This window comes from Drosophila sechellia, chromosome 2R, assembly GCF_004382195.2.
Source record: "Drosophila sechellia strain sech25 chromosome 2R, ASM438219v1, whole genome shotgun sequence".
Lineage (NCBI taxonomy): Eukaryota > Metazoa > Arthropoda > Insecta > Diptera > Drosophilidae > Drosophila > Drosophila sechellia.
The window spans coordinates 19,940,888-19,968,787 of NC_045950.1; the positions used below are offsets into that span (position 1 = coordinate 19,940,888).

The window sequence follows — 27,900 nt, forward strand, 5'->3', positions numbered from 1 at the left end:
TGCCAGTGTGGATGTTAGGGGAACTCCCGTTGTCCAGGGCTGTCATACCCGATTAGTTTCAAAAATTAACTTCCGCAACCGGAAGTCATGAAGTGAGATAGGGAAAATATAACTTATTTGGGTGGAATTTAGTGTGTCAAGCTCATTACATGAAATATGTTGTCTCTTTTTGAAAGTGCGATAAGCTCAAACACTTTTTCAAGCTATGTACGTAAGGCTTTAGAGTTTTCTTATGCGGTTTTCTTGGTTATTCTTCTGATAAATGTTTTGTACCTCAACAAGCATCGAATCCAGGCACTCGCATCCGCATCGAATCCCACAGGAGGCGTGTGACGAGAAACTGTTGCACTTTACAGTACTAAATGGTTTTGTGCGCAGACTTGCTGCGCAGACCAATTTGTTACAAGCTCGAATCACACACAAATCTGGGGGCATATACATATATCTGTCTGCATGTAAACACGTTGTTTACAGCCACCCAGCTATATAACACTAATTTGAGTTGGGGAGCTTTCGCTGGCTGAAAAATCGACTTTTATTTGAGCTTAAACCCATAGAGCCTCGTACTATGACGCGCTAATCGGTGACCGTATTATTGAGTGCCAAATTCTCGACTTAGTTGCAATGTCTACTCGACTCTGCTAGCCCTAGTATTGAGAAAAATCAATAGGAAGTAAATAAAAATGCTGCATGCCTGAAACTCGCTTTGCGGATACTCTTTAACTACGTATAATAAATTTTTCTATTGGTAACTGAGCTATCCAAGATGTACGGAATCACTCAATCAACTGTGAACGTAAGTACCCAACCGGCTGTCCGGGATAACTTTCCGTTCTAGTCCTCAGCGATTATTGATTGGCCTTGAAACCAAACCAACTGCCAATGTGGGCTCTCCTTCTTCCCCTCTCCAGAATCAACGCTTTCGAGTTCGTGATATGGATAACGAGCAGATCATGTCCACTTTTGGGAACATAGGTCACCTGCTGAACATTGCCGTGGAGCGATTTATAACCATTGGCGAGATCATCGCCGAGGAGAATATTGACATCAAGGGAGACATGTACGAGGCGGCGAAGGAGGCCAGAGATGCGGGTAAGAAGCCATCCTTTCCAGCCTGGTACATCCCCTTCATTGTAATTCATTGTACGATAGGAAAATCGATTGAACGACTTTGTGATATTTCACCTCTAAGCGGCATGGAGCTGCGCCACCACATCGAGCCCCTAAAGGACTATGGAGCCATTATTTTGGCGGCCCGCTCCCTGCTGTCGTCCGTCACGCGCATCCTACTGCTGGTCGACATCATAGTTGTGAAGAAGCTGCTGACCGCCAAGAAGCGGGCCTCCGAGAGCCTGGAGAAGCTGGAGTCGGTCATGAACTTCACCGAGTTCGTGCGGGCCTTCTCCGTGTTCGGAACCGAGATGATTGAGCTGGCCTACCTCACGGGCCACCACCGCAACTCCTTCAAGGAGGAGCGGCGGCGGGCGCAGATGTTCTCGGCCCGCCAGATACTGGAGAAGTCCATCGTCATCCTGCTGACGTCCTCGAAGAACAGCCTGATCCACAGCGACTGCGTGATCGTGAAGGAGAACCGCGACACGGTGTTCTGCCAGATCCGCAGGGCCATGGACCTCATCCACTTCGTGGTGAAGGACAGCATCTTCGACTCGGCCAAGCACATGCCCTTCGAGAAGCAGGCGAGCAACCCGAACTACGAGAACGAGAGCATCTACACGACAATAAAGCGCATTGTGAACCTCATCAAGCGGTACAAGTACCAGATGAGCTACTACGAGGGCTCTGGCGAGGGCAACAACAACTCCGACGCCTACTTCAGTTTCCTGGACGATGACCTGTGGAAGTCGGAGAAGAACCTGCCCTCGGCGGCGGGCGGCGGCCGCATGGTGAACAACACGAACTTCAGGAAGCACCTCAGCTCCGAAAGCCTGGACCTGCGCGAGGAGCTCTCGCTCGCCTTCGAGAAGCTGTTCGAGAAGGCGCACGACTTCACCGACTCCCCCTACATCAGCCACAATCACCGGAAGAACATCCTCTCCTACTGCGACAACTGCAAGCTGGAGTTCGACCTCTACCTGAACACCATCATGAAGGATCAGCACGAGGACGGCGGCGGAGTCGGTGGAGTGGGAGGAGTGGGCGGAGGCCAGGTGAAGGGTCGGTCAGATCCCGAACTGGGTATGCTAAGCAGCCTGGAGGAGCTGTGCAAGCAGCTGGTCGTCTCCGTGTCCAGCCAGATCGAGGACTTCAACGAGTCTCTCAAGATCTGCTCCAAGCTGGTCAAGTCGTTCCACGTGCTGGCAACGAACTACGACATCGACAATCTGAACCAGCGCTCCTCGAAGTTCCACGACTGCTGCGACCACATCTTCGACATCTGCAAGCTGCTGCAGCACATCGCGCCGACGGAGCGGCTGCAGGTGCAGGCCAAGTGCCTGGCCATCAACCTGCGGATCTACGGGCCGCAGGTCTTCATCGCGGCCAAGATCCTGTGGAAGTACTCCAACAGCAGTGCGGCCAACGAGAACTTCGAGTCCTTCTCGGACATGTGGAAGTGGCTGACGAACGAGATCTCCATGATCGCCAAGAAGATCCTCGTCTCGATCAACACCACCAAGGGTGACAGAGAGGTTGATGCTGAGGTGGGTTGCTGCCCAGAGTGGGCAAGGTAGTCACTAACTTACTTCCGATCTTCCCCAGAAATGCGAGAGCTCCTCAGACAAACTAACAAAATCCGGTGTACCTGCAACAGAAGAGGGAGAAATGGTTGAGTATTCTGGCCTCGAAGGCAAGAACAACGGAGATCTGAACACATATCAATCAAAATGGAGCGAAGACTTGTCGGACGACAACGACATACTGAAGAGAGCCAAGAACATGTCCGCGATGGCTTTCCTAATGTATCAGTTTACCAAGGGCAATGGTTCTTTAAGAACAACTCAGGATTTGTTTACTCAAGCCGAATATTTTGCGGAGGAGGCCAATCGACTTTACAAAGTCCTCCGCCACTTTTCATACCAGGTAATTGTCGGCGGATAATGGGCATCCATGTCGCTAACTCTGGACTTGTTTAGGTTCCCGCCAGTGACAACAAAAAGGATCTCCTCAACATTTTAGATAGAGTGCCGACTTTTGTCCAAGCTCTCCAGTTTACAGTCAAAGACCACACGGTTGGGAAAGCCGCCACTTTCGTGAAGGTCGACCACGTCATCAGGGAAACCAAGAACCTTATGAACGTTATAAACAAAGTAGTGTCGAAGTGCTTTGAGTGCGCAACTAAGGTAAATAGGCCGAGGCAGGCCCACGCGGCCATTTCCTACATGTAGTGGATACTACATACTCTTTCGATGTGTATGATTTCTATAGTTTACTGTGATATTAAAGCATGCATTATTACAGGTATGATTTTAGAGCTTTCGTTTGTTGCCAGAGGCGCAGGAGCAGCCTTTTGGTTTTTGAGGATGTGCTCCAATACCCGTTTCTAAACTCTCAATCTTATTAGTTACATCTCTTAGTTTCGACTTTGCTAATGTAGATGGCGCTGTATCTTAATCTTAATCGCTAACTTTCTGTTTTACGCATGTATGTATATATGTATCTTGATGTATTGAGTTTTGAGTTGAGTTGATAGCTTGATAAGATCCCCCAAAGTGTGTTTATCTAACCCAACTGTGAGCCTTAACCAACGATTGGTTTTGGCCACTCATGAGCTGCAGTGCCAGCTCCTCTACTAACTCCACCCTAATCCTAATCCTTGCTCCGCCTTGCAGTACAAACTAAATTTAACTGGCATAACCGGAGGACTCACCTCGGAGCGGTCGAACGAGAACATGGCCGGCGGCATGTGCGATTCCAAGGGGACGACGAGCAGCAGCGACATTCCCTGACATTACGGGATGGCTCGCCGAGCCAAGGGGGATGCGCGGAGGACGAGGGTGTCCTTCCTGCTGTTCTGAGAGGAGCCCGGGGGTTTTGCTATCGTAGTCTACACTGTTGGCACTGCATTCCGTTCTGTGTACGCGTATTAGTTGCGGCCGCTTCTAGCGTTGATTAATGTCGAAAACTTTATTAACATACGAGTCCAATTAGTTGTTTCAGCAGCACGATCTTATAATGCATATTTTGTTTCACTACATTCGAAGTTACGGCAATAAAGGTAACGCAGATGCAGATACATATGTATCTCGAGCTCTTTCACTGGGGTCTACAAGTCGGTGCGTAGATAGTTCCTGCTGCTTTCGTTCACGATGTGAGTGCGGGGCACCATGTTGCAGCAGCTCACCTTCGGTTCCTGCGAAAGATTGTACACCTTGAGGGCCACTGTTTCCTTCGACTGGTCTGTTTGGGCGGTGGAGTCCCTCAGCTTCAGCAGGTTCTTGAAGAACATCAGGTCCAGGGCGAACAGAGCGGCGCAGACGAAGCAAAGTGCTCCCAATGCGTAGGCAAAGACCAGCAGATCCTCGGACAGCTGCTCCACCGTGAAGAATATCAGCAGTCCTGGAGGAGAGAGTTCAGCACTCTGACATTACTGCATCCTAGGAGCCATATTACCCTCTATGGTGAAGAACAGAACGCCGCAGGTCAACAGAATTACCTCACAGGTGCCATAGTTCGAGGTGCCCTCGATGATCCTAAGAGGATATGGTATTAGCATAGCATATATGGTCATAGTCACTGGGCAGTTACCGTGTGAGCAGCAGCACGGCTGCAATGAAGGTGTAGCCCACGAAGGTCAGCGTGCCGAAGTCATCGCCCTCCTTCGACCAGGAGATGCTGTTGAGGAGGGTCCACTCCCTGGACTGCTTCTTGTTGATGGCGAACACCCGTTCCGAGTGCTTGTCCGACAATCGCTTCACAATCAGGGCCGCCACCGTGGCAATCTAATGGGGATGTACATATCTCTATCATTCAAGGTAACTCAAAGTCTCCTTCTAACCCGAAGATACTCGCCAGCTGGAGAACTTTGGTGCAGATGCAAGCTGGTAGCCCCATGTTAGACGATCTTGACGTGCACTTTGCTACTGCAGCACGTACGTTCCGAATCCGCCTGACCCATGCAAATTTTCTCACATTCGGTTTCGCAGTTTAGCGTGCGAAAAGACGAACTCAAAGAAGTTGGGCCCATGGCCCATAGTCCATAATAGCCCAAACCTTGAACTGCTGAACGAATCGAGTACATCTGAGCATCTGTGGGCATTGGCTGTGCCGCCTATGCTTCCTATCAGCAGTTTAAATATTTATTTAATTAATATATATGTTTATATGCCCCTTAAACAAAAAGCGAGACAAAAGCAGAGGCTTTTATGCTCTTTCTTATCAGCGCGATTACAGAAAACAAGCACAGCGATCCATCCGGATTGCGATCGCAAGATACTCTGATTGGACTTACTTAAGTATACTACTTGAAAGTCCCCAATAGGCTGTGCGAGCGAAGCTCTCAATGAAGTCCAAGTACCCGACTTTTGCAGGACTATCGGGCGGGGAAGCCATAAAGTTCATCACGGTGCGATCCTCAGTTTCGTGGAGGCAATCGGCGTGTAGAAAGCAATCCCGGCGTATCGCACTTAGGATCGCAGCTAGCAATTAATAAAATTATAAGCTGTAACCAATACTGTAATATGATGAGCGTTTGCATAATTGGGGCCGGAACCGCCGGTCTTTGCTGTGCCCGCCACTCGATTGCGAATGGGTTCGGGACCACTGTGTTCGAGCTATCTGACCGAATCGGCGGCACCTGGGTTTACAATGAGGCAACGGGGGTGGTCAATGGCATCGACGTCCACAGCAGCATGTACAAGAACCTACGGTACGAAAATCATTCCAAAAAACATAAGATATTCTAAGAGTTTTCGGGCTTCTCCAAAGAACCAACCTGCCCAAGGAGGTAATGGGCTTTCCGGACTTCGAAATCGGGGAAAACAAGGCTTCCTACGTGAGATCCGACGAGATCTGCGACTTCCTCAACCAGTACGCGGACCATTTCGACCTGAAGAAGCACATCAAGTTCAATAGCTATGTGATTCGAGTGTTGCAGAGGAAAACAAAGTGGCAAGTAAGTTGTGGAATCAGTATCATATATGTATATCCACCTAACTGAAACGCTTGCAGGTGCTCTTCAAAGACTTGGCCACCAACAAGATAGAGTTCCAGTACTTCGACAAGGTCTTGGTGGCCAATGGCCACTACCACACCCCGAACTATAGCAAAATTCCGAATATGGAAAGGTTCAAAGGGCAGTTCCTCCACAGCCACGACTTCAGAAGTAGGGAGGTTTTCGAAGGTAATTAAGGATGAACTTCTATTAGCACAGGTTATTTCACATGGTCTTCTATTCTGCTCCAGGTAAATCCGTTCTGGTCATTGGAGCTGGTCCCAGTGGCATGGACCTGTCGAACATCATTTCCCGATCGGCGGATCGGGTTACCATAAGTCACCACTTGAGCGATATCGGGCAACACATATTCTTCGAGAACGTCCAGCAGAAGCCCGATGTGCGGGAGCTCGATGAGAAGGGAGCATTCTTCGTGGACGGATCCTACCAGGAGTTTGACACCGTCTTCTTTTGCACGGGCTACAAGTACGCCTTTCCCTTCCTGACCGTTGACTCGGGCATCTATGTGGAGGACAACTACGTCCAGGAGCTGTACAAGCAGTGCATCAACATCAGGAACCCCTCCATGGCTCTGGTCGGACTGCCGTTTTACGTTTGTGCCGCCCAAATGATGGACATCCAAGCGAGGTTCATCATGAGCTACTACAGCGGATCCAACGAGCTGCCGTCCACGGAGGATATGCTCAAGGACACGCGCGATAGGATGGGCAAACTGTGGGCGGAGGGACTAAGGAAACGCCATGCCCACATGCTGGGTCCCAAGCAAGTGAGATGCGAGTTGACTTTACTTCTCTATCTGGTTATTAACTCTATTATTATTAATTATCAAGGTCGACTATTTCACGGACTTGTCGCAAACTGCAGGAGTTAAGAACATCAAGCCTGTGATGACCAAATTGCACAACGAAAGCAGCAAGTGCTTCAATGAGAACTTGCTCCATTTCCGGGAGGACAATTTCGCGATTCTGGACGACGAGACATTCGTTAAGCTCAACTAGATCCTGAATGAATAATCAAAAGGAGAAATATATTGAAAAACGTCATTTTTCGACTTTCCTTCGAAATAAAATACACTTCCAATTCTTGTATTCCATAAATACAGTTTAAAAAATGAACTTTTATTCTCAAACAAAGAATTTTTGAATGCCGGCAAACATTTATTTTAACATGTTTGTTGGTATTTTTCCAAACAGCTGATTGCGGCCAGCGCACTTTCAGCAGCTCTGGCCACACTCGTCCGCCTCCTCGCAATCACCTTCTTGCATAATTTTCGGAACACCTCACATCGCTTTCAAAGTTCGCTGATTTAGGTCGGGTCTTCAAAAGTGGAAAAGCGCCTCGTCATGCAGTGTCCGTTCCTGAACCGCTTCACCGCCAGCTTCATCCGCAACTACGCGGAGACGCTGTGCCAATCCTACGGGAGCCACTGTCCCGTAGTTGGGAAGACCTTGGTCTCCGGCGAGAAGAAACTTTCACTCGTCGCCGCAAGTGTTACAAGGTCTCACTCGACGGGGGCGAACGCCCAAGCTAATGCTGGTGGCCCCGCACCTGCAAACGCCCCCGTCCCCGCCTCCGCGGATCCTGGCAAGGCATCCGCCAAGGAGACCTTTCCCTACGAGCGCTTCTTCAACGAGCAAATCATGAAGAAGAAGCGGGACCACTCCTACAGGGTCTTCAAGAAGGTGAACCGCCTGGCGGGCGATGGGCTCTTCCCCCACGCCATGGAGTACTCGGAGCGGACGGAGAAGCCCATCACGGTGTGGTGCTCCAATGACTACCTGGGCATGTCCGCCCACCCCGGCGTCAAAAGGGCCGTCCAGGACGCGCTCAATAGGCACGGATCGGGGGCTGGCGGCACCAGGAACATTTCGGGTAACTCTCTTCACCACGAGCGCCTCGAGAGTAAGCTGGCTGAGCTCCATCAGAAGGAGGCAGCGCTGCTGTTCACGTCGTGCTTCGTGGCCAACGATTCCACTCTCTTTACGCTCGCCAAGCTTCTGCCTGGGTGCGAGATCTTCTCGGACGCAGGGAACCACGCTTCCATGATTATGGGCATAAGGAACAGCGGGGTTCCCAAGCACATCTTCCGGCACAACGACGTGGACCACTTGCATCAGCTACTGAAGCAGACGGACAAAAGCGTGCCCAAGATCGTCGCATTCGAGACGGTACATTCCATGACAGGGGCAATCTGCCCGCTCGAGGAGCTGCTTGACGTGGCCCACGAGCACGGGGCCATCACGTTCATCGACGAGGTGCACGCCGTGGGATTGTACGGCGATCACGGGGCCGGTGTCGGTGAACGGGATGGTGTGCTGCACAAAATGGACATCATATCGGGCACCCTGGGCAAGGCGTTCGGTAACATTGGTGGCTACATAGCTGGCACCCATAACCTGGTCGACATGATCCGGTCGTATGCGGCTGGCTTCATCTTCACCACCTCACTGCCGCCGACTGTGCTGTGTGGAGCCCTGGAGGCCGTCAACATCCTGGCGTCGGAGGAGGGTCGCCAGCTGCGCCACTTGCACCAGCGGAACGTCTCCTACCTGAAGAGCCTGCTGAAGCGAGAAGGTAAGACGTAATTCTGGCATTTATGTAACTCGAATTGAAGGTTATTCTCGCACTTTCGTTTTATTTTAAGTGATGGCTATACATATATAAATATAGAAAGAGACAATTAACTTTCAGTTTACTGACTGCACATATAATTGGCCCCATTTCAGGTTTCCCCGTCGAAGAAACGCCCAGCCACATCATTCCCATTAAGATCGGAGACCCACTGAAGAGCAGTCAAATCTCAAACGTGCTGATCGAACAATTCGGACACTACCTGCAGTCGATTAACTACCCAACCGTCGCCCGGGGCCAGGAGAAACTGCGGCTGGCCCCCACCCCGTTCCACACTTTCGAAATGATGAACGCCCTGGTTACCGATCTGAAGAAAGTGTGGGAAATGGTGGACCTCTCTACAAACGTCCCTCTTTCGCCCAACGCATGCATGTTCTGCAACTCGGAAAGCTGCTGGCACCAGGACACCTCGCCGGACCTGGAGTGTGGCATTCCCAACTGCCCTCGCCTGGAGATCTCGCTTGCAGCATAGTTGCCTCTTGGAAACACGACATTAAATGAAGCATTCGAATTATAAAGCTATGCCTAAATTATCTGTGCGGTTTTGGACAAATAAACAATGGTTTTGGTGCAATATACATAAATGACGAAATTTCAATTGGAATGGGCTAAGCTGATTGATGACGCTTCTCTAAGGGGTGATAAGACATTGACTAGAGAGAGTGTCACCTTCGTTGGGAAGTTGCGTGTTTCTCGTGCCAGCTCCATGCAAATGGTATTCAAATTGGGGAATTGCGTGGAAATATTTTCATTGAACCTTGATCCACACTCGTAAGCACTTAAAGGGCTTACCTTGTTTGAAATATTTATATGAAATTAGTCGCATATCAATTTCAGCAGAGGCAGGGTGAATCAGCACAATTATTCCTGATAACCATGACCATCCCATTAAGGGCGAATGTTTTTGATAGTACCACAATAGATAATACCCCGATTTTATACACTTTGATTAGAGTAGATTTTGTACACATTTAGTAAGATCTATAGGGCCAGAGATTAGCCTAACAGCTGGAGATCGTAAACAATGATTCTACCAAAGAGATCAGTGCTGGACTCGAAGACGAACTTCAGCTTTGAGCAGGCTTTCTCCCGGACTGGTTCCGCGATCGGGAAGAGCTGTGGGGAGTTGATATCTTCTGGGTAGAACGGTTCTTGGTAAATTTGGGCTCCGTCAGCGGAGTACATGATCAGTTCGGATTTTTGGCCAGAGAATCCGCCTTGGAACTGAAAACTAAATCCTGAGACTTTCTGTGGCTCCTCCAAGCTAAGGGTAATGAATTGGGGGGTTCCCTGAAATGGCCGTTTGGAGTTAAGTTCTTTTTTTTCGAAATCTTTGGACGATACCTCATCTGAATTCCAAGAAGTTTCTTCCCGCGTATCAAACATGAACTGCTTTCCGTGCTGCTTCACATCTTTGTTTAAAACCGAGCTCACCCTGCAAACTGTATGTTAACTAAAGGAGTTACAAAATAAAACGAGGAGTACCTGCAGCTGTACTTGACTTTTGTCAAAATATTCATAATTCAATAAATATAGGACATAAACAAATCGGAGACCGCGAGGTTAGAGGCATTAGAGATGGGCAACAATCAAAAATCGCCTAAAATATTTTTGTACAGATTTTTAACTCCAGACTTAAGAAATCGCTTCAAAAATATAGCTTTTCCCTAACTTTCTAGTATATGCATGATTCTTACTAGATTTTTGAAATAAACCCGTCAGATAAATTTATATCGATATAATAGATACAAGACCAAATATTGATTTTGCAGCCCTCGTCGAAAAAGCAAAACAGCTGGCAGTTTAAACAACATTTTCATTTTTTTTGTTGACTTATCTTTGAAGTTGAGATGATAAAAGCCATACTCGTTTTTAACAATCACGGGAAGCCGCGGCTATCGAAGTTCTATCAGTATTTCGTAAGTACTGCAACATATAATCCAGTTCTTAATAAATTGTCACTATCTTTTGTAGGATGAAAGCCTGCAGCAACAAATAATCAAGGAGACTTTCCAATTGGTGTCCAAGCGGGACGATAATGTTTGCAACTTCCTGGAGGGCGGAAGGTGAGCAATACTATTAAGCAAATACCCGGAATATCTTAAAGCTCCTCTACCTCCACCAGTTTGATTGGCGGATCGGATTACAAACTCATCTACAGACACTATGCCACGCTGTACTTTGTTTTCTGCGTGGACTCCTCGGAGAGCGAACTGGGAATTCTGGACCTGATCCAGGTGTTCGTGGAAACCCTCGACAAGTGTTTCGAAAACGTGTGTGAGCTGGACCTGATATTCCACGCCGATGCCGTCCACCACATCCTCTCAGGTTAGGAAAGCCACTTTAGCAATCCATTCAGATTGAGCTATCATGACTTCGTTTCAGAACTGGTTATGGGCGGAATGGTCCTGCAGACAAATATGAACGACATAATGGCCCGGATCGAGGAGCAGAACAAGATCGTCAAGCAGGAGGCGGGCATCTCGGCTGCACCTGCCCGTGCTGTGAGCGCCGTGAAGAGTATGAACATTCCGCAACAGATTAAAGACATCAAGCTACCTGATCTGCCACAGGCAGATCTCGTGTAATTGTAATCTGTTGAATCTAGTGCTTTTTCGCAATCCTTCATGAATTTCCAACAGCTGTCAACTGTTCCGTAATATTAGGTCCCACGTACTCTATATAACTCCCCTACCATAATAAAAATGCAAATGAATTACCAGTAGCGAGAACGAGTCTTACGATTTTGATAGCTTAACAATGCGAAGTTAAACCACTTCTTTTTTATATCGAATGATGTTTAAAATGTACATACAAAGTGTCTTGCGATGACGTATTCGCATGATCTGTGTGCTGCATATATTTAAGATTTATACCTAAAAGGGTGTCCGCTGCATTAAACATGTTCATACTTCTACAATCAACTGTTTGCAAGATCATCTTCTTCGCCGACTTCCAGCATAACTTGCATTATTTTCCGTTTCAGCCTCTTGCGCGAAACTTCAGAGTTCAGGTTGCGGAATTCACTGGCGATTAGTTCGCCAAATGCGTCCCATTGATCCCGACCACTTAATGGTATGTGGACGGGAGCGGGAGCAGCTGGAGCTTCGAAAGTTCGATTTGGATCAACGAATTTGGAAGACGGCGCAGGTTCAAGAGGCATCGGAATGGGTTCGCTGACCTTCGGAGGCTGACAGATTTCAGCATCGTTCTCTATGATCATGGATTCTAGACTTTCTATAGAGGATTGGCTCTGCTTTTCCACATCCTGATCTGGGTAGCTCATGTCCAGCTTCGATACCAATTTCTACCAAAAACCAGGATAGATTGGTTAACTTATGGGCTAAAGATTTCGAATTAAGGAGCCCACCTTGCCCGGAGGACCTTGTTGATAGCCTGGTCGTGGTTCTATAACAGATCGCAGGAACATCAGCGTTTTGAAGTGCTCCCATCGGCAAGCCTTCTCGGAATCTCGATCTCCTCCCGACTCTTCGAGCCTCCTCTCCAACTTCTTGAGCTCCGCATTGAATTGATTGCGCAGGTTGTGCACCTTCTTGCCATAGTCGTGTTTCGTTATTCCGAGCGAAGCGCAGATGGAATCGATGGCTTTAGCCCTGCAATCTTTGTTTTTATACAGCTCGGAATAGTGGTTCCACAAGCAGTCCGATGAGCGGTAAAGTTCGATTAGCTTGGCGATCTTCTCCCGCGTCCAGATCGTCTGCTTCCTCCTCTGCCTTTTGGTCAGTTGCGTTTCGCCCAGCTCCTCGGATTTATTTGGCATCTCAGCAAACTAACAACAAACTGTCAATATGCATCGAATTTTATTACAGTGCACATTTGGGATGGGCGAGTCTGAACTATCGAAAGTAAACAGCAATCATAGCAATGCAGTATTTTATTAGTAACTAAAAAAAAAACAAACGATGAATAGTTTTATGATCTATCAAACAGAACGTAATTCCATTGCACGTTATATGCATTTCTTAATGTTAACTACGAATTTAGTTCTAGATATTTAATTGAGCATAGCTATCAATAAATACAACATTGAAATCCGATAGCTCCGTACACACCGTTCAGTCGTATCTTTCGGTCCTATCGACTAGTCGATATTTCTCATCGCAATTAAATGGATGTACTTCAGTATATAAATAAAATAAAGTAAAATAAGCAAATCCGCTGGAATATGCAAGCGCGTTAGGCGAAAACAATTGGAAAATGTGTGCGGGACACCAGGACCGACTATAGACCGTTTTCCGCGCTGGCTATGGTGACGAGGGACCACAGAACTGATAAATAATAGGCCGACGCCCACTGAACACAGTTTCCTGTACAGGAGTGTAGTTTTGGATAAACGCAATTTTGGTAATTAGGGAGCGGTAGGCGCGTAGCTGGCAGTAAAGTACCTCCACTCTCGATTCCAGACATACCGGATAGGGCGCTAGCGAACCTCGAACGTAAGCGCAATGTCACAAGTAATACCAAACACGCCCACACCCCAAATGCTGACGACATCAACGCCCATAGAACCCATGAAACCACCACCAGCGTTTCCCACGATGAGCGGCGCAAACATACACGAGCAGGCGTCCGATTTGATACTGCGGGCCTCGACGATTTTTGAGGACGTCAAGCACGACCAGGCGAATGTGGAGAATGTGCCCCATCACGGAGTTGAGACTGAGACGGAGGACGACTCGCACTACGGCGGGAACGGCAACTCTAAGATCCGCATAATGCCCAGTGTGAAGCTTATGGCCACGACGCTCGCCTCCGATCCCAAGCGCAAGTTCGTCTGCCCGTATGACAACTGTACAAAGAGCTACGGCAAGAGCTCCCACCTGCGGTCCCACCTCACCTGGCACACGGGCATCAAGCCCTTCGTCTGCAGCGAGCCCAAGTGCGGCAAGGGATTCACGCGCTCCGATGAGCTCAACCGGCACCTCCGGACGCACACCGGCGAGAAGCCCTTCGAGTGCATCCAGTGCACCAAGAAGTTTTCCCGCAGCGACCACCTGACCAAGCACCTGGCCACCCACGACCGCCAGCTAAAGGGCAGCACCCCGAAGCGAACAATACCGAGCAGCAGTGGCGGAGTCCGTCTCAAGCCCCCGAAGAAGCAGATTCATTCGGAGTCGGACTCGGGCTTCCACTTCATGGCCGCCATGGTTGGTTGCGGGGAGCCGAGCATGGAGCACCACCACCAGCAACAGCATAACCAGCACCAGCAGCCCGGGAGCATTATCGACATACACCACAAGCCGATAAAGATCAAGCTGGAAAGGCCAGAGCACAGCGACAAGTACCAGATCGTGGCTCCTGAACACCAGATGGAGAACCATGGTCACAACCAGAGCCAGTTGCCCGATTTCCTTAACCAGGCGAAGCCCGAGGTAAAATACGAGCCGACCGAAGAAATTGTAAATACCCTCTCTCAGTTACCGCCGGCGGACGGACCCGGCACGTACGGAATGCCCCAGTTCGTCCAGGATCGGCCCTTCTACTGCCGGCAGTGTGAGAAGCGATTCAAGCGGCAGGACGACCTTAACCGGCATATACGAACGCACACCGGGGAGAAGCCCTACGCCTGTCAGCAGTGCTGTCGTCGGTTTGTGCGGAGCGACCACTTGAAAAAGCACCAGCAGACGCATTTGAAGATACGATAGTTTCATAGTTACTCCTTACTCATTAAGTCGCTAGCCATTGGCATCCGCATCCAATCGATATTGGCTACCACACGGGCGTGTGTCGGGTGACGCACACAGTACAATAAAATTAAATAAATTCGCAATCTAACTATATTCCTATGCAAGATCAGCGCCGGCTCTCAAATCTCAATTTGTATGTATGTAAATAAGTCGTATGCAATTTAATTTTAGCTCTAACTGTTTGTGTTTGCCAGAACATGAAGACATACATCTGTATTTCTGAAACTCTTGCTGTTTCTTATTTTCTGGCTACTAAGCTCCCCGTATCTATTAATATAATTTATTTTAGTAAAACTGTTTTACATATTTATGGGCCAATTGATGGGGAACTGATAGCTCATCAGGATCAGGACTTATATAGGCTCGATCCAGTTTGGAATTTGGAAAATGATTAAGAATGGCATATAGGAATGAATAATAGATATATGTATAATTTCTGATAAGTCAAAGATTCATCGTCTATCGGTTTGGTTGATATAATCGCTTTATCGATAATAGCACTACCATCACCATTGGCGTTTGATTCAGAGTTTTGAGAAATGTTTTGCACTGCCTAAAGTAATTACACGATGTGCGACTTTGACGCCTTGTGGGCGGATGTATTGAGAATCTTTCCGGTTTTGGGTGGAGCGGTAGGTTTATTCCTTCGGTTCAGTAATAAGGATTGGCGCTAGCACTCAGCAACTCTTACAGAACGCTATATCCAATGATCCGGTTGAGGAGAATGTATTCCAAAATGTTCGCCAGCACCTGATGATGTTGGGCAGCATAGACACCTTCGCGGCGCTTGTGGACCTGGAAATCCAGTCGACCATTCGGAATGTCCTGGTGCCGAAGTTCTGGAAGCACATCCACGACTGCTTGGTCTCGTCTAAATTGCAGGGCTGGATTAACGACCAAGCTCTGGCCATAGAAGCACTGCCCGATAAGAACGGACTGTTCACAAAGTTCATCGACGCCATCAATGAGCTGCATGACAGCTTTCAGAGCCTGATGCAGGTGAAGCCCAGGCTGATCCAGCTAGTTGGAGCTGAGACAAAGCCCGCCGGAAAGACGGTGAAGCTCATGCAGGAGGATGGCATTAAGAACAGCTTAAGGGACTGCTTGCTGGCTCAACTACCACCCAATTTCAGTGTGGTCGTTGGGGCCTTCTACTGGGTGCACTTTAAGCTCTTCACCAAGGCCTCAAATCTCGCCTTGACCACAGTTGGTATGGATCCGATACATACTCCTGTGGTTCCCATGCTCACTTGCTTTCCACTTCAGACTCTGATGTGTTCGATGAGCTCCTCTGCGTTGGCTGCAACTTCGAAGCAGAGCAATGCTGCTGCCAAAGGCTGACGAATATGGTTAACAAGACGAACATGAAGCTCTTTGAGATGAATCTCATAGACCGTCTAACTGGGAGTGCTCTAACCGCTCTCATCAAGCTCAAAATCAAGGAGCACATCAGCGACACATGCATGGGAATCTTCGACAGAAGTCATCTTAAGCAACTGGAAACTGTGAGTGGAATGGGATATCCTTCTGTTGTCATAAATTAACTACTTAAGTATCTCATTTATCTTTGCAGTGGCTATCGGATGTTATAATGTCGTGGCTCACAAATATATTCACGGAATGGAAGTCTAAGGACAGCATAACCGATATCGAAGTTCCCGAGTCTGTAAAATCCTTCAAAGTCAAACTGACTTACTTTATGTACGAAACTTTTGCCCAAAGCGTTATTGGTCAGTTCTTCAGCATTATAATTGGTATGTGTCCTTAGATTCAGTCAAGAGTCCAACAACTACATGTATTTATTTGTAAACAGACTATCCAGATTCCATTCCGGCTATAGATGACTTAAAGATTTGCATGGAGAAAATCGATATGCGAGTCTACCTCACTGAATCCCTTAGGAGCTCCCTAGAGGCAAGGATTCTGCATCCTGGAGTCAACACCATGGATATATTAACGGGTTACGTGGCAGCCATCAAAGCTATTCGCCATCTGGATAGTACCGGAGTCATCTTAGAGATGGTAACGGCTCCAATCAAAGATTACCTGCGGAAACGAAACGACACAGTGCGACGCGTAGTCACTGGGCTGACTGAAGAGGGGCCCACTGACTTGTCCGAGGAACTCGCCAAGGGAGAAACAATTAAGGAATGCAAGGACTCGGGTACCGATGAGTTCAGCAACTGGGAAAATTGGCAACCGGATCCGTTTGGTATAGATGCTAGCATTATGCAGTACAACAGCTCGCGGAAGATGAGATCGGCCGACATTATATCGATGGTTGTAGACATATACGGCAGTAAGGAGTTGTTCATGACAGAGTATCGCAATCTAATGGCGGACAGACTGCTGGCCCAGTTAGATTTCAATTCCGAAAAGGAAATCCGAAATCTGGAACTGCTGAAGATCCGCTTTGGCGAATCGCTGCTGCACAGCTGCGAGGTGATGTTGAAAGACGTAACCGACTCCAAGCGTATTAACGCACACATCCACAGCGATGGCGACCGAACTGACAGTGAGTGACTCCTAACCTTCAAAATGTGAACGTGGCTTTAACGAAAACATCTCATTTTAGATCAGTTGTTCGACATCTCCTCTCTGATTGTTTCTGCCCAGTTTTGGCCGTCCTTCAATAAAGAGAGCCTCCAACTTCCTGAGGAGATTGAGAATGAGTTCAAGAAGTACACCAAGGCCTTCGAGGCGTACAAGGGCAACCGTACGCTCAACTGGCGTACAGTGACGGGTCGTGTAAATATTGAAATCGAGATCGGGGATCGGACCATGGAAATGGTTGTGAGCCCCATTTTGGCGGTTATTATATACCACTTTCAAAATAAGAGTACGTTAATTGCAGGGCAGTGAAGTTCTACAGTTTTACAACCGCATGGTCATATTTTTCAGATGAATGGGCTATCGAGGATCTTAGTTCCATTACGAAAGTTCCAGCATCTGCACTGCGGCGTCGTCTCAGTTTTTGGCAAAACCACGGGTTGATCTCGGAAACGACCCCCGGAATATTCACGCTGCTGGAAAAGGAATCGGAGAAGTCTCAGTACGAGGACATGAGTCTGGCAGAAGCTGACGAAGAGGATTTGGAATCCGCAATGGCTTCTGCCAGCGATCAAAGGGAAGAAGAACTCCAAGTAAGTGGTAGAAACTGTGCCTCCTTCCGGGTTTTTCTCATGCAATTATGCCATGCAGGTTTTTTGGTCCTATATTGTTGGAATGCTCACGAATCTGGACTCCATGCCAATTGACCGAATCCACCAGATGCTAAAGCTGTTCGCCTCCCACAGCGGCGGAGTGGAGTTTACTCAGGATGAGCTGAAACACTTTCTGCAGCGAAAAGTCAGGGAGCACAAGCTAATATTCTCGGGTGGAGTTTATCAATTGGCCAAATAAGTTGCGGAGATTACCAAAACCAAGTTGCAACGACTGAAGGAATCATGAAATAAATAATGAATAAACGCGATAACGTTTATGAAATTTACTGTTCCATGTTAAACGTATATTTTTTCCAAACTGCCTTCTTATCTATTTCTATTCAGAGCTTATCTCTCTCACCCACGTACACACAAAGCCTTTGCCCAAACTTGTTTGGCTTGGGAATTCGGAACAGAATGCCAGCAATCTTATGTGAAGAGAAGAACACACAGTAAAATACGTCTAATGCTTAATTTATTTCAAGTTATATTAAGGTATATGCTAATCCCGTTATCAACAAATTCAAACTGCTTAGGGCTCTAAAACTAAAGGCGAAGAAAAGTGTACTTGGTTTTGATATACTTTACAGGGTTAAACAGTTTTTGGCTTCATAAAATCAATCACGAACGCAGTGGCTAAATCGATCCCTTTATACACGCAAACAACTTGTAATTTAATGCTGTAATCGTTCTAAACTGTAATCTGTACATCAAAAGTTACATCAGGTATGCGGACCGGCTAGTCCTCGTGCAAGAATCGAGCTTGGTAGACACGTTCTCGGTGAACTGGGGTCAGGACGGCGTTGAGAATGGGTGAAATCCGTCGAATCCGCTGCTGAAAGCGATCCCGATCCCGCGCCATTACCTGCCATTCGCTCTTCCTGGCAGCCCGATAAGCGTAGTCCCAGGTGAGCATTACGTGAACTTCGGGTTTCATGTTGAAACGAACCTGTGGGCATAAATTGATATTAGATACGCCATCTTATGCCGCGCAAAAGCCTTCTTCACCTTCTTGACAGGAGTCGAGCTGTCGTCGCTGCACTGGCAGACCTTTAGCTCCTCGGTATCCTCATCCTCACCGCATGCTGTAAACTGCACGCTGCTGTCGTCGTCATCATCATCCTCGTCTTCCTCGACATCCTCATCCGCCTGCTCTGCGTCGTCCTCAAAGCAAATGAAGCTGTCCTCACTGCACTCGGAAATACTACGCTGCCGCTGCAAGGAGCTCTTGGGAGTCGATCCTTGCGAACAGCCAGCGTTGTTGTTCCGGTCACTGGAGGCTTGACTAGTGGGGCACTCCTCCGCGGTTTCCTTAAAGCCGTGGTGCGGATGCAGGTCAATAAAGAAGTAGCACGAGGACGGCACGCAACGCCGCAAGGCGTCCAACTCGATTCCCGCCATCCTGGCGCCCGGCGGACTCTGGGCGTTGACGCACTTGTGCAGGGCGGTCTGCATTTGAGTTACTACGTCCATGGCCATTAACTTGAAGGACATCATGGTGGCCAGCGGATTTAGGGGGTCTGGCTGCAGGGTTGGGATCCTTAAGTCCTCGGGGACCTCGAGCGGTTTGACCTCGGGTGCTTCCTGATGCACCTTGTTTGGCTTCCACAGTGTACGTGATCCAGAGGAGAGGGGACGTGACGGCCCGAACCGATATTGCTCGTAGATAGGGGAACTCATGTTTGCAATCAGGCGGAGAACAAAGAGGAAGGGGTCAAACAGCACGCACATAAGGGCTTGAAATTTCGACATCTGAACTTAAAGACACAAGTATGCGTTTGGTGTGGTGGGAATCCCTTGCGAATGGCCATTTTCTTGAACTTGGCTTTGGGGGGCATGGTGGCCAGCTTAATTTGAGACACACTTATCCATGGTTACTGCGATTAACTAATGTAATATGGAGTGAAATAACGCACATATATGGTGAAATGTTACGTATGTCGTGCATCCGATCCTTTGCACTTTACTGTTTTTCAGTTGTAAGCTAGTTCTGCTTTCGTTTGTAGCGTATATAGCGAAATATAGAGTCCAGGCACAATAATATTCAGAGTTTTACACGTTTTATACCAGAATAGTTCCATACTTTTTCACTAGAGCTGAAAATATATCGATAACAGACGTTGAATCACCTTGGGTATTGTTGTTTTTGTGACCATTCACTCACGCACCCCACAATTTCGTCCCATTCAAAACGGGCAATAGCAGCCTATCGATAGACATTCAATTTTGAAATTTTTAATCGGGCTTTCAAGATTAATTTAGATAAGAGGATTTTAAACATTATTTTTTTTTTTAAACAATATTAGGTTGTTTTGTATTTAAATTTTAAATAAATTTTCTTTACTGATTGAAAATGAGTTTATTGTTGATAATCTGATTTTTCTCCGTGAGTGATGATTTTAAAGTTCAATAAAATTCAACTTGGCTTAATTATTGCACTTTATTAATTATTTGATACAACAATATTGAGAAACGGTGGTTAATGTATAATTTTATTTAAGCTTGATGTAACACAGATGTACGAATTGATCATAAACTTCTAAGAAGCCAATTTAAAAATTGATCATATGATCGATGAGTCATCGTTCATGATTCTGGTTTTTGCAGAGTCATCAACGAAGACAGAGATCTAGGTGTACTACTCCAATGAGTAGAAATATGTTTTGTTTATTTTAAATGAAATAACCTAAGATTAAAATGTGAATAAATATATCGCAGCCTTAAAACTTAAGATGAAATATTGCGGTCGCAGCGATCAACTCGATTACTTCCGTGTGTCCGAGTACAATTAAATCATGCATACTCATATGTACACTGCATGTACATGGTCTATAACCGATATTTATACCTGACACTGTATGAAAATGCAAGTGCATGTTCCGCTGCGTCATTCTGTAGATAAATACTATATGTACATACATCTTATTTGTATCTGTAAATATGTATAGTTATCTCTATATTCTCGCATAATATTCGAGTGTTCTACGTTAACTGCATGCCATTTATGCATATTATTCGAGATCTCGTATATGGCAGCATAGTGCCTGCATACATATGTTTTGTGAGGATGTATGTACATATTATATCTGATATTTACGTATAATATTCAGATTTTCTGCTCTCGAAACCGTTCGGAATCGTCTGAAATAAACAGAAGCCAGATTTATATTCATGAGCACATACATTGCACGCATATATACGTACGTAATGTGTATTTATTCTCGCCAGTATATGCAGACACACACAAACACACATACAGATTAATCAAACAGCCATATGATTAATACACAGTGGAACAGCTGATTCATAAGCGTACATGTACACACCCCTCCCCGCACACCAGACACCAACACTGTTGCGCTACTGCAACAGTTGATATCAACAAACACTGGGGCGGAGTGCGGGTGGCGCCCGCCAGAAGGGCGCTATGAAGAATTGATAACTTAAAGGGGCACAGAATGAATTCACGAATTCTATGCTAATTGTAATAACTCTTTTATGGAAAATAGGGAAGGCATAAGTCACTTTTATGCCAATGCAACTGAACTAACCGCAAGTCCGCTCCTGACTCGTCGAGTCAGGAACACTCTCGCAGAAACCTGCGCTCTTTCTCTCTCTGGCACGCACACAGCGACAGCGCGTGTATGTGACGCTGGTATGGGTGCATGTATCTGTATCTACGTGCTGTGGACTCAACTCAAATCGTAAACTTGCAGTCAGTTCACTTGAACAGCTGTGAGCGATCGACGTTGGTCGGGAAGCAATCACAATCGAAAACACACTCACACACACCAAACACACACACCCACACGGATACAGCAGAGCCATATATATGTATGTGCAAGGCATATATGCATAATTACATACAGCGCAGTACATGGGGCTGCATAAGAAACAAGTACAACAAAATCACAAATACACAAATGTACAACAAAATAAAAACGTAAAATCTTTTGCGTAGTTTATTCGCTCGCGTCGCGCTCGTTTCTTCACTTACTCCACTCCAGCCGTCCATTTCGATTCCACTTCCACTTCCAATCCAAACCCAACTCGCATTCGTATCTCATCGCTTCGGTTTCGTTGCGCTGCGCCGAGAGTTTCGTTTTCAGTGCTTCTTCAGTTCACAGTTCAGTTCAGTTCGGTGTGGATTCAGTTGGATTCGAATCGATGTTTAGTGTAGATTGGCCAGGACACGGAGAACAAATAAGTCCATATTCGCGCGGCGTGCCAAACCATCCGAACTAACTAAGTCTAGCCAAGTCTAGTAGCTAGAAACTAGAAACAAGAAAGCTACATACATAAGTGCGTAAACCGTGGATGCCTCAGAGCTGAGATACATTTAACCAAGCGATCTCGCTTATTGTCGAGTGATAACACTACGATTGGCCAGAAACATTCGGAACCAGCTGGAGTTCAAACATTATCAAAACATTTGTGTTTCAAAATCAACACACGTAAAGCAAACAAACACAGTCGAAAGCGCGAGTGCAGCAGTATTAGTGGTGACCACACACAGATACACACATGCACACGGCCATATCGTTACATACGTGTGTAACTCTCTGCACATAAATGCGAGCCAATCTATTTAATTCAGTTTCAGTGCATTTATAAATTAATAAAATTTACCAAGTGCGAGCGTGAGGGAGCGACACGCACACCTATGCACGCTCATTACACGGACGAGGCGAACGTGAGTCTTGGAATATTGCAAAAAACAGCAACAACAACAACAACAACAACAAAACCGAAAGCGAAACAGCAAAAAATAAATAAATAACGAGGAACCAGTTTCACCTTGAGGAGCAATACCTAGTGCACACTCACACTCGCACTCGCGTCCACACAAATGAAACATCCCGATCGTACTCTTACTGCGAGTACGGACACATAGTGCACATATAGTGCATATAGTGGACAGCACTGGGTAGACATAGTGACCACCACATAATTTCGTGATAAAGCCCCAGAGAATCGGAGCGCTCCGCCTTATCGGCAACCCACTGCTACTGGTCCGGCTACTATGCTCCAGCGGGGATCGGGACATCATCGCTGGGACAGAGACACAGTGGGCACCAGGACTGGGATGCAGTTGCAGCGGCCCCGAACCCACTGAAAGATGATAGCTAAGCCCAACCAGGCCACCACCGAACCACCATTGAGCTTGCGCCCCGGAACAGTGCCAACGGTTCCAGCAACCACCCCAGCCAGACCAGCGACCATCACCATCCAGCGAAGGCATCCAGCCCCGAAAGCGGACTCACCACCCCACACTTTGCCACCGTTCTCGCCTTCGCCTTCGCCAGCGTCGTCGCCTTCGCCATCGCCAGCGCCAGCGCAAACGCCTGGAGCACAAAAAACACAAAGCCAGCCAGCTATTACTCATCCAGCGGCTGTGGCTTCGCCTTCCGCGCCTGTTGCTGCAGCTGCACCGAAGACCCCCAAGACCCCGGAACCCCGGAGTACCCACACCCACAATCACACTCACAGCCAGCGCTTCAACCCCCCTCCACCCGAATCCGAAATGGACGGCGAAAGATCTCCGAGCCACAGCGGCCATGAAATGACACTGAGCATGAACGGCATCGATTCCAGCCCGGTGTTCGGATCTGCACGGGTTCCTGTCAACTCCAGCACCCCGTACTCGGATGCGACTCGAGTGAGTAACACTGTCTACACTGAGGGAAATTGGGATCGAGTAGGAGGTAGGACTGTTTAACCCTTATTATATTTCGGCCTTCGACACCATTTTCCCCAAGGTACATATTTCTGTCCAGGCAGGGGAGGAATGTGTTGTTGGTGTAGCCATGATTTGGTCATCCGTTCGTCCGATAGGAAGATCCACTCTATCAGCCGAGGCGCTGCAGTTGCTGTTCTTATCTCTCCTAATGGGAACTACTAGATATACATACGAACCCAGCTGTCTCGGCGGGTTGAACGCATTTGATATTCGGCAGGAGACCTACTTATAGAGCACAAACCAATACTTCGCCGACCGGAAAGGTCAACAAAAGTTTGACTGATAAGATTCGGGCAGATTAGATTCAAGTTCCTTGCGATTATTTTCTTTGTTTACAAATACCAACAGGCACAACAATCATAGCAGATTAGCAATCGAATTGTAGCTCAAACCCACTGCTGACTTATTATGATGAAATAGCCAAGATTGACGGATGGTATCTTCGGGTGAGCTGGCCCATCGAGTGCTGATGAGTCGCGACCATGGATGGATACATAGATGCATAGATCCATAGATGTATAGATACATAGATACACGGATTCATTCGTGGAGCGCGAGGCAGTGCAGTTTTTGTCCCCGTGCATTTCATTTACGGGGCGGTTGTACTCGCGTTTCGCTTCCCCGATGACTCACAGTATTTGTCGAGTTTGCATATATGTATGTATGGATGGAAGTGCTGTAGCCTGTAGATATGTATGTATACGTATCTGGTGGATATGTTGGTCGGGCGGATAGTACGTCTATATTTCGTGAGCAGTACGTCTGTATGCTGGCTGATATGATTTCGTCGGAGCAGCAGTTCCCTATGGGGATCTACCCATCTATTCGTCATCTTGTTTACCGGCCACCTTCGCGTCCAAATCAAGAACGCACTATCTGCCTAACTGAAAAGTTAAAATTTTAGCAAGTGAGTTCACCACACACTCACACTCGCACTCGCACTCACGACACTCATGGCACTCATAGCACATTTGGTGCATTGACCTTGCTTAGCAGTTTGTTTTTTACGGTTATTAGTGCGGACGGGCGGATGGATGGATGGAGGAGGCAATGGCTTCGCCTTTGCCTTTCGCCTTTGGCGTCACGAACAGAACGCTCAATTGCGTATTACTCGCATATATAGAACTGGCAACTGGCAACTGGCAACTGGGAGCTGGGAACAGGGAACAGCGCATTGGGAAGCGGGTACACACGAACTGAGTCGTTGACTTCTGCGACTACATGTTTATCTGTGCTGCAAAAAGCGTGTTTAATATAGTATTCGAGCTGATGACCTTAGGATCTAAGCGTAAGAACGGTTAAAATCGAAAGCCCCAGCCCCATTTCATCACTTTTACTTGTTCCCCGAGGAACGGAGCGAGCGCACATAGATACATCGCTGCATATGTATCTGTATCTCACGGATGCGGGTGTCTGCAACTTCTGCCCTGCTCGGCGCGTGTGTGTGTGTGCTTTGGGCCCTTTGGGTGTGAGTGAGAGTGTGTTCTGTTGTGTCTACAAGAGTCGGGCTGCTTATTAGACTTGAACTGAACCGTCTGACTGACGACGTCGGCGACATTGAGAGTGAGTTTCGGAGCAGAGTTGCGAGGGCAAAGGCAACAGAACGGCAGTGGCAGTGGCAGTGGCAATGGCTGAGGCAATGGCTGAGCCAATGGCCGATGGAGCATCGCATCCCGTCGGCCCCAATACCACGTCTGCTCCACTCAGCCCGCTCAGCGTTCGGTTCGGTTCAGCTCGGAGCGCCAAGGGTATCGCCTCTGCTTCGGATGTGGATGAACTCGCGAGGTGCACGAACTGCTGCAAGGTCGAAGTTAACGCTATTAATAGGTGGTTTCTGCCGTCTCTCGCGGCGCGAATAAAACGGTTATTCACATTGGCCAAACGAGGCGGCGCGTCACCGCTATGACCTATTCCAAGTCCGCAAGTCTCGGTCTTCCTGGCCTCGTAAGCCCAGTTTCCAGATGATCTCAGGTGGGCAGATCAGGCTGGATTGGATGTTTGGATGCTTGGGATGGTCAGGATGATTAGGGATTAGTTGGGAGCAGATGAAGGGGCAACCAGGAAGCGGGCCCACTTGTCCGAGCATCGAGGCAGCCACAACACGCCGAGCAGAAACACATTTCGGTACAAGTGCACACAGACACAAGCCATATTTCGTTTTAGGAGCGTTTTATTAACCTTGGCGAGGGACATTGAACTTCAAACGCGGCGGATACGTATTTCGCACAGATACAAACGCATGCATACCGCCATAGACAAGGCGGTATGAGCATGAGCGGTGCATGTATGTCGGGCACACAGCCGAACTGCTCAGATGTACTATATACGTCTATATGTATATATACTATATCTGGCGTGAATTTGTTTCCTAACTCTTTATCTGCGACACGTTAATATGCAGTCGGCATTTATATATATTTATATGCGCAGGTACAATAGGTAAATGTGTTTTTCGCATGAACGAATTAACGGAGCGTATCTGCGGTTGCCGAAAGGTGAAGCCAATTTCGTTGTTCCATAAGTTGGTGGAAACAAGGGAGCGCATTAATTTACGGGCTCTGAGATGCCGGAAGTGTATTCAATATCGTACGGGCGGGCACATATTACTCACTCACTTTCCTTGCGCTGCACTTGACGCCTTGCCTAGGCCAACATCTGTGGGCTTAGCGCTGGGTGGGGATCCCCATTCGCATCTAAGATACTTATGTATAACTAGCTATGGGATTGAGGCCTTAGTTAATCCGCCTTCTTTTCCTTCCACCTGCAGACCAAGAAACATTCGCCCGGCCATATCAAGCGACCCATGAACGCCTTCATGGTGTGGAGCCAGATGGAGCGGCGCAAGATCTGCGAGCGGACCCCCGACCTGCACAACGCGGAGATCTCCAAGGAGCTGGGCCGCCGCTGGCAGCTGCTCAGCAAGGACGACAAGCAGCCGTACATCAGCGAGGCGGAGAAGCTGCGCAAGCTGCACATGATCGAGTATCCGAACTACAAGTACAGGCCGCAGAAGAAGCAGACGCGCTCCCCGGGATCGCTGAAGACCAACCAGGACGCGGACGGCTGCGAAGCCAGAAATGACACGCCCAACAACAACAACTCACTGACCACCCTTGCAATTAATGGAACCACCACTGCCGGCCGCAAAAGCAAAAGATCTACCTCTACATGTCAATCGGGTTCCGCTTCGAAACGATTGAGGAACGACTCGGGTGATATCTCCTCCAAGCCTAAGTACGAAGTTAAGATGGAGTCTGCTGAGCAGCTCAACTCCGCGGATATTATACTACCCTCAGCCGATAATCTGTTAAGCTACCAATCGTCTGAATACTTACCTCTAAGCACGCACAGCACCGCCGACTGCGACGAGAAGCTGCACTCCGAGCTGAGCTCGGGTCCGCTGGAGCCGCGGGAGAACCTGTCGGAGGTTGTCAACCGCTTCCTGCCGCTCTTCCTCGGCGGCAACGAGGACTCGCAGCTGGGGGTCAGCTCCCTGGCGCAGAGCCAACACAACCAGTCGGATCCCACCGCAGGACTGATGGACAACATCTCCGACATCAGCCCCATCAACGACCGCGAGGAGCTGACCGAGGAGGTGATGCGCTACCTGCCCTACCTGGAGGTGAATCCCTCGAGCGACGGGCTCACCCTCAAGGTGGAGTCGTCCAGCCTGCTGGACAATCCGCTCAACGAGCCCGTCTTCGACTCCGAAGACAACATTGTGAACGACGCCAACTTGCACTCGGCCAGCCATCAAATACCTCCATATGTGCCTGACAGCCACGACTGCTTCGCGGAGGACTGCGGCGGCGACAGCTCCTCGCACCAGGTGGAGTTCGAGGTGGTGCGGCCCCAGACGGTGACCATGACCATGACCTGCACGCTGCCCTACGGCGGACCGGACGCTGGGCACACCACATTCCAGGCCGACGACTTCAACGCGATCCCGTCGGCCGCCGAGGACAGCGAGTGCAGCATTCTGACCAGCTCCAACTCGCCGCAGATCGGCTTCAACGGGAGCAGCTTCGTGGAGGCGGACGCCATCGGGAGCACTTGTACATACGCGCAACAAGACTACACCGGAAGTGTAATTGAAACACACAATGATCTCAACTACGCCGCACACGATAACAACGGAGCTCTGCTAGCCTACACATTTGAGGACTTGCCGCCTCAGCCAACCGGTAGTCATTTAGAGTTTAACACTAACAAGTACGAGTTTGCAAGTTATTATAAAATGTGAGAGATATTTAAGTTTGTGTAATTTATAACTAATCTAATTGTACGTTTATAATTTTACACCAAATTATATATAAATATGTATATGTATGCAGATAATACCATATATTCCATAAATTCTATATACAAACAAAAAACGCGAGAATAAATGCTTTGCATTGAAAATATTTACGTCGGAGTAGTCTCATTTACTGCGTAGTGGAATGATCGCTGGATCCTGCTATGCGCGATGAATGGGAAGGGGACTAA

The 27,900-nt window shown here is 47.9% G+C and overlaps 11 protein-coding genes across 13 annotated transcripts; 7 read left to right on the plus strand and 4 right to left on the minus strand.

Annotated features, from left to right (window-relative positions):
- Window positions 1–458: 458 nt before the first annotated feature.
- Window positions 459–4,200, plus strand: LOC6615816 (alpha-catulin). Of its 2 annotated transcripts, none has more exons than XM_032716935.1 (6): window positions 459–796; window positions 912–1,092; window positions 1,153–2,660; window positions 2,719–3,039; window positions 3,093–3,299; window positions 3,418–3,882. In XM_032716935.1, exons 1-6 carry the CDS (start codon window positions 767–769, stop codon window positions 3,421–3,423), a joined length of 2,253 nt encoding a protein of 750 aa, XP_032572826.1. In that variant the 5' UTR covers window positions 459–766; the 3' UTR covers window positions 3,424–3,882. The 2 variants fall into 2 exon arrangements, with proteins under 2 accessions (XP_032572826.1, XP_032572825.1); XM_032716934.1 differs by having other exon boundaries at window positions 460–796; window positions 3,789–4,200.
- Window positions 4,069–5,184, minus strand: LOC6615817. The gene is made up of 4 exons (XM_032716941.1): window positions 4,969–5,184; window positions 4,705–4,898; window positions 4,570–4,649; window positions 4,069–4,515 (listed from the first exon to the last, which is right to left on the minus strand). Exons 1-4 carry the CDS (start codon window positions 5,008–5,010, stop codon window positions 4,223–4,225), a joined length of 609 nt encoding a protein of 202 aa, XP_032572832.1. The 5' UTR covers window positions 5,011–5,184; the 3' UTR covers window positions 4,069–4,222.
- A 370-nt stretch (window positions 5,185–5,554) lies between these two features.
- LOC6615818 (senecionine N-oxygenase) lies at window positions 5,555–7,218 on the plus strand. Its single transcript, XM_002040152.2, has 5 exons — window positions 5,555–5,824; window positions 5,884–6,070; window positions 6,127–6,298; window positions 6,361–6,896; window positions 6,961–7,218. Exons 1-5 carry the CDS (start codon window positions 5,637–5,639, stop codon window positions 7,126–7,128), a joined length of 1,251 nt encoding a protein of 416 aa, XP_002040188.1. The 5' UTR covers window positions 5,555–5,636; the 3' UTR covers window positions 7,129–7,218.
- A 150-nt stretch (window positions 7,219–7,368) lies between these two features.
- On the plus strand, window positions 7,369–9,345 carry LOC6615819 (5-aminolevulinate synthase, erythroid-specific, mitochondrial). The gene is made up of 2 exons (XM_002040153.2): window positions 7,369–8,704; window positions 8,857–9,345. The coding sequence occupies exons 1-2, from the start codon at window positions 7,474–7,476 to the stop codon at window positions 9,231–9,233; spliced, it is 1,608 nt and encodes a 535-aa protein (XP_002040189.1). The 5' UTR covers window positions 7,369–7,473; the 3' UTR covers window positions 9,234–9,345.
- Window positions 9,346–9,662: 317 nt separating this feature from the next.
- On the minus strand, window positions 9,663–10,348 carry LOC116800430 (nuclear receptor 2C2-associated protein). Of its 2 annotated transcripts, none has more exons than XM_032715335.1 (3): window positions 10,247–10,348; window positions 10,106–10,196; window positions 9,663–10,051 (listed from the first exon to the last, which is right to left on the minus strand). In XM_032715335.1, the coding sequence occupies exons 1-3, from the start codon at window positions 10,279–10,281 to the stop codon at window positions 9,758–9,760; spliced, it is 420 nt and encodes a 139-aa protein (XP_032571226.1). In that variant the 5' UTR covers window positions 10,282–10,348; the 3' UTR covers window positions 9,663–9,757. The 2 variants fall into 2 exon arrangements, with proteins under 2 accessions (XP_032571226.1, XP_032571227.1); XM_032715336.1 differs by having other exon boundaries at window positions 10,251–10,272.
- A 190-nt stretch (window positions 10,349–10,538) lies between these two features.
- On the plus strand, window positions 10,539–11,487 carry LOC6615820 (AP-3 complex subunit sigma-2). Its single transcript, XM_002040154.2, has 4 exons — window positions 10,539–10,680; window positions 10,736–10,827; window positions 10,887–11,089; window positions 11,147–11,487. The coding sequence occupies exons 1-4, from the start codon at window positions 10,612–10,614 to the stop codon at window positions 11,347–11,349; spliced, it is 567 nt and encodes a 188-aa protein (XP_002040190.1). The 5' UTR covers window positions 10,539–10,611; the 3' UTR covers window positions 11,350–11,487.
- Window positions 11,488–11,499: 12 nt separating this feature from the next.
- On the minus strand, window positions 11,500–12,594 carry LOC6615821. The gene is made up of 2 exons (XM_002040155.2): window positions 12,132–12,594; window positions 11,500–12,068 (listed from the first exon to the last, which is right to left on the minus strand). The coding sequence occupies exons 1-2, from the start codon at window positions 12,540–12,542 to the stop codon at window positions 11,682–11,684; spliced, it is 798 nt and encodes a 265-aa protein (XP_002040191.1). The 5' UTR covers window positions 12,543–12,594; the 3' UTR covers window positions 11,500–11,681.
- Window positions 12,595–12,859: 265 nt separating this feature from the next.
- Window positions 12,860–14,694, plus strand: LOC6615822 (zinc finger protein Xfin). Its single transcript, XM_002040156.2, has 2 exons — window positions 12,860–13,126; window positions 13,186–14,694. The coding sequence occupies exon 2, from the start codon at window positions 13,228–13,230 to the stop codon at window positions 14,425–14,427; it is 1,200 nt and encodes a 399-aa protein (XP_002040192.1). The 5' UTR covers window positions 12,860–13,126; window positions 13,186–13,227; the 3' UTR covers window positions 14,428–14,694.
- A 272-nt stretch (window positions 14,695–14,966) lies between these two features.
- Window positions 14,967–17,991, plus strand: LOC6615823 (anaphase-promoting complex subunit 2). Its single transcript, XM_002040157.2, has 8 exons — window positions 14,967–15,101; window positions 15,163–15,679; window positions 15,736–15,974; window positions 16,043–16,223; window positions 16,283–16,984; window positions 17,045–17,308; window positions 17,371–17,612; window positions 17,671–17,991. The coding sequence occupies exons 1-8, from the start codon at window positions 15,039–15,041 to the stop codon at window positions 17,869–17,871; spliced, it is 2,409 nt and encodes an 802-aa protein (XP_002040193.1). The 5' UTR covers window positions 14,967–15,038; the 3' UTR covers window positions 17,872–17,991.
- Window positions 17,992–18,130: 139 nt separating this feature from the next.
- On the minus strand, window positions 18,131–19,782 carry LOC6615824. The gene is made up of 2 exons (XM_002040158.2): window positions 18,681–19,782; window positions 18,131–18,621 (listed from the first exon to the last, which is right to left on the minus strand). The coding sequence occupies exons 1-2, from the start codon at window positions 19,422–19,424 to the stop codon at window positions 18,412–18,414; spliced, it is 954 nt and encodes a 317-aa protein (XP_002040194.1). The 5' UTR covers window positions 19,425–19,782; the 3' UTR covers window positions 18,131–18,411.
- Window positions 19,783–22,227: 2,445 nt separating this feature from the next.
- Window positions 22,228–27,757, plus strand: LOC6615825 (putative transcription factor SOX-14). The gene is made up of 2 exons (XM_002040159.2): window positions 22,228–23,331; window positions 26,180–27,757. The coding sequence occupies exons 1-2, from the start codon at window positions 22,792–22,794 to the stop codon at window positions 27,653–27,655; spliced, it is 2,016 nt and encodes a 671-aa protein (XP_002040195.2). The 5' UTR covers window positions 22,228–22,791; the 3' UTR covers window positions 27,656–27,757.
- Window positions 27,758–27,900: the final 143 nt, after the last annotated feature.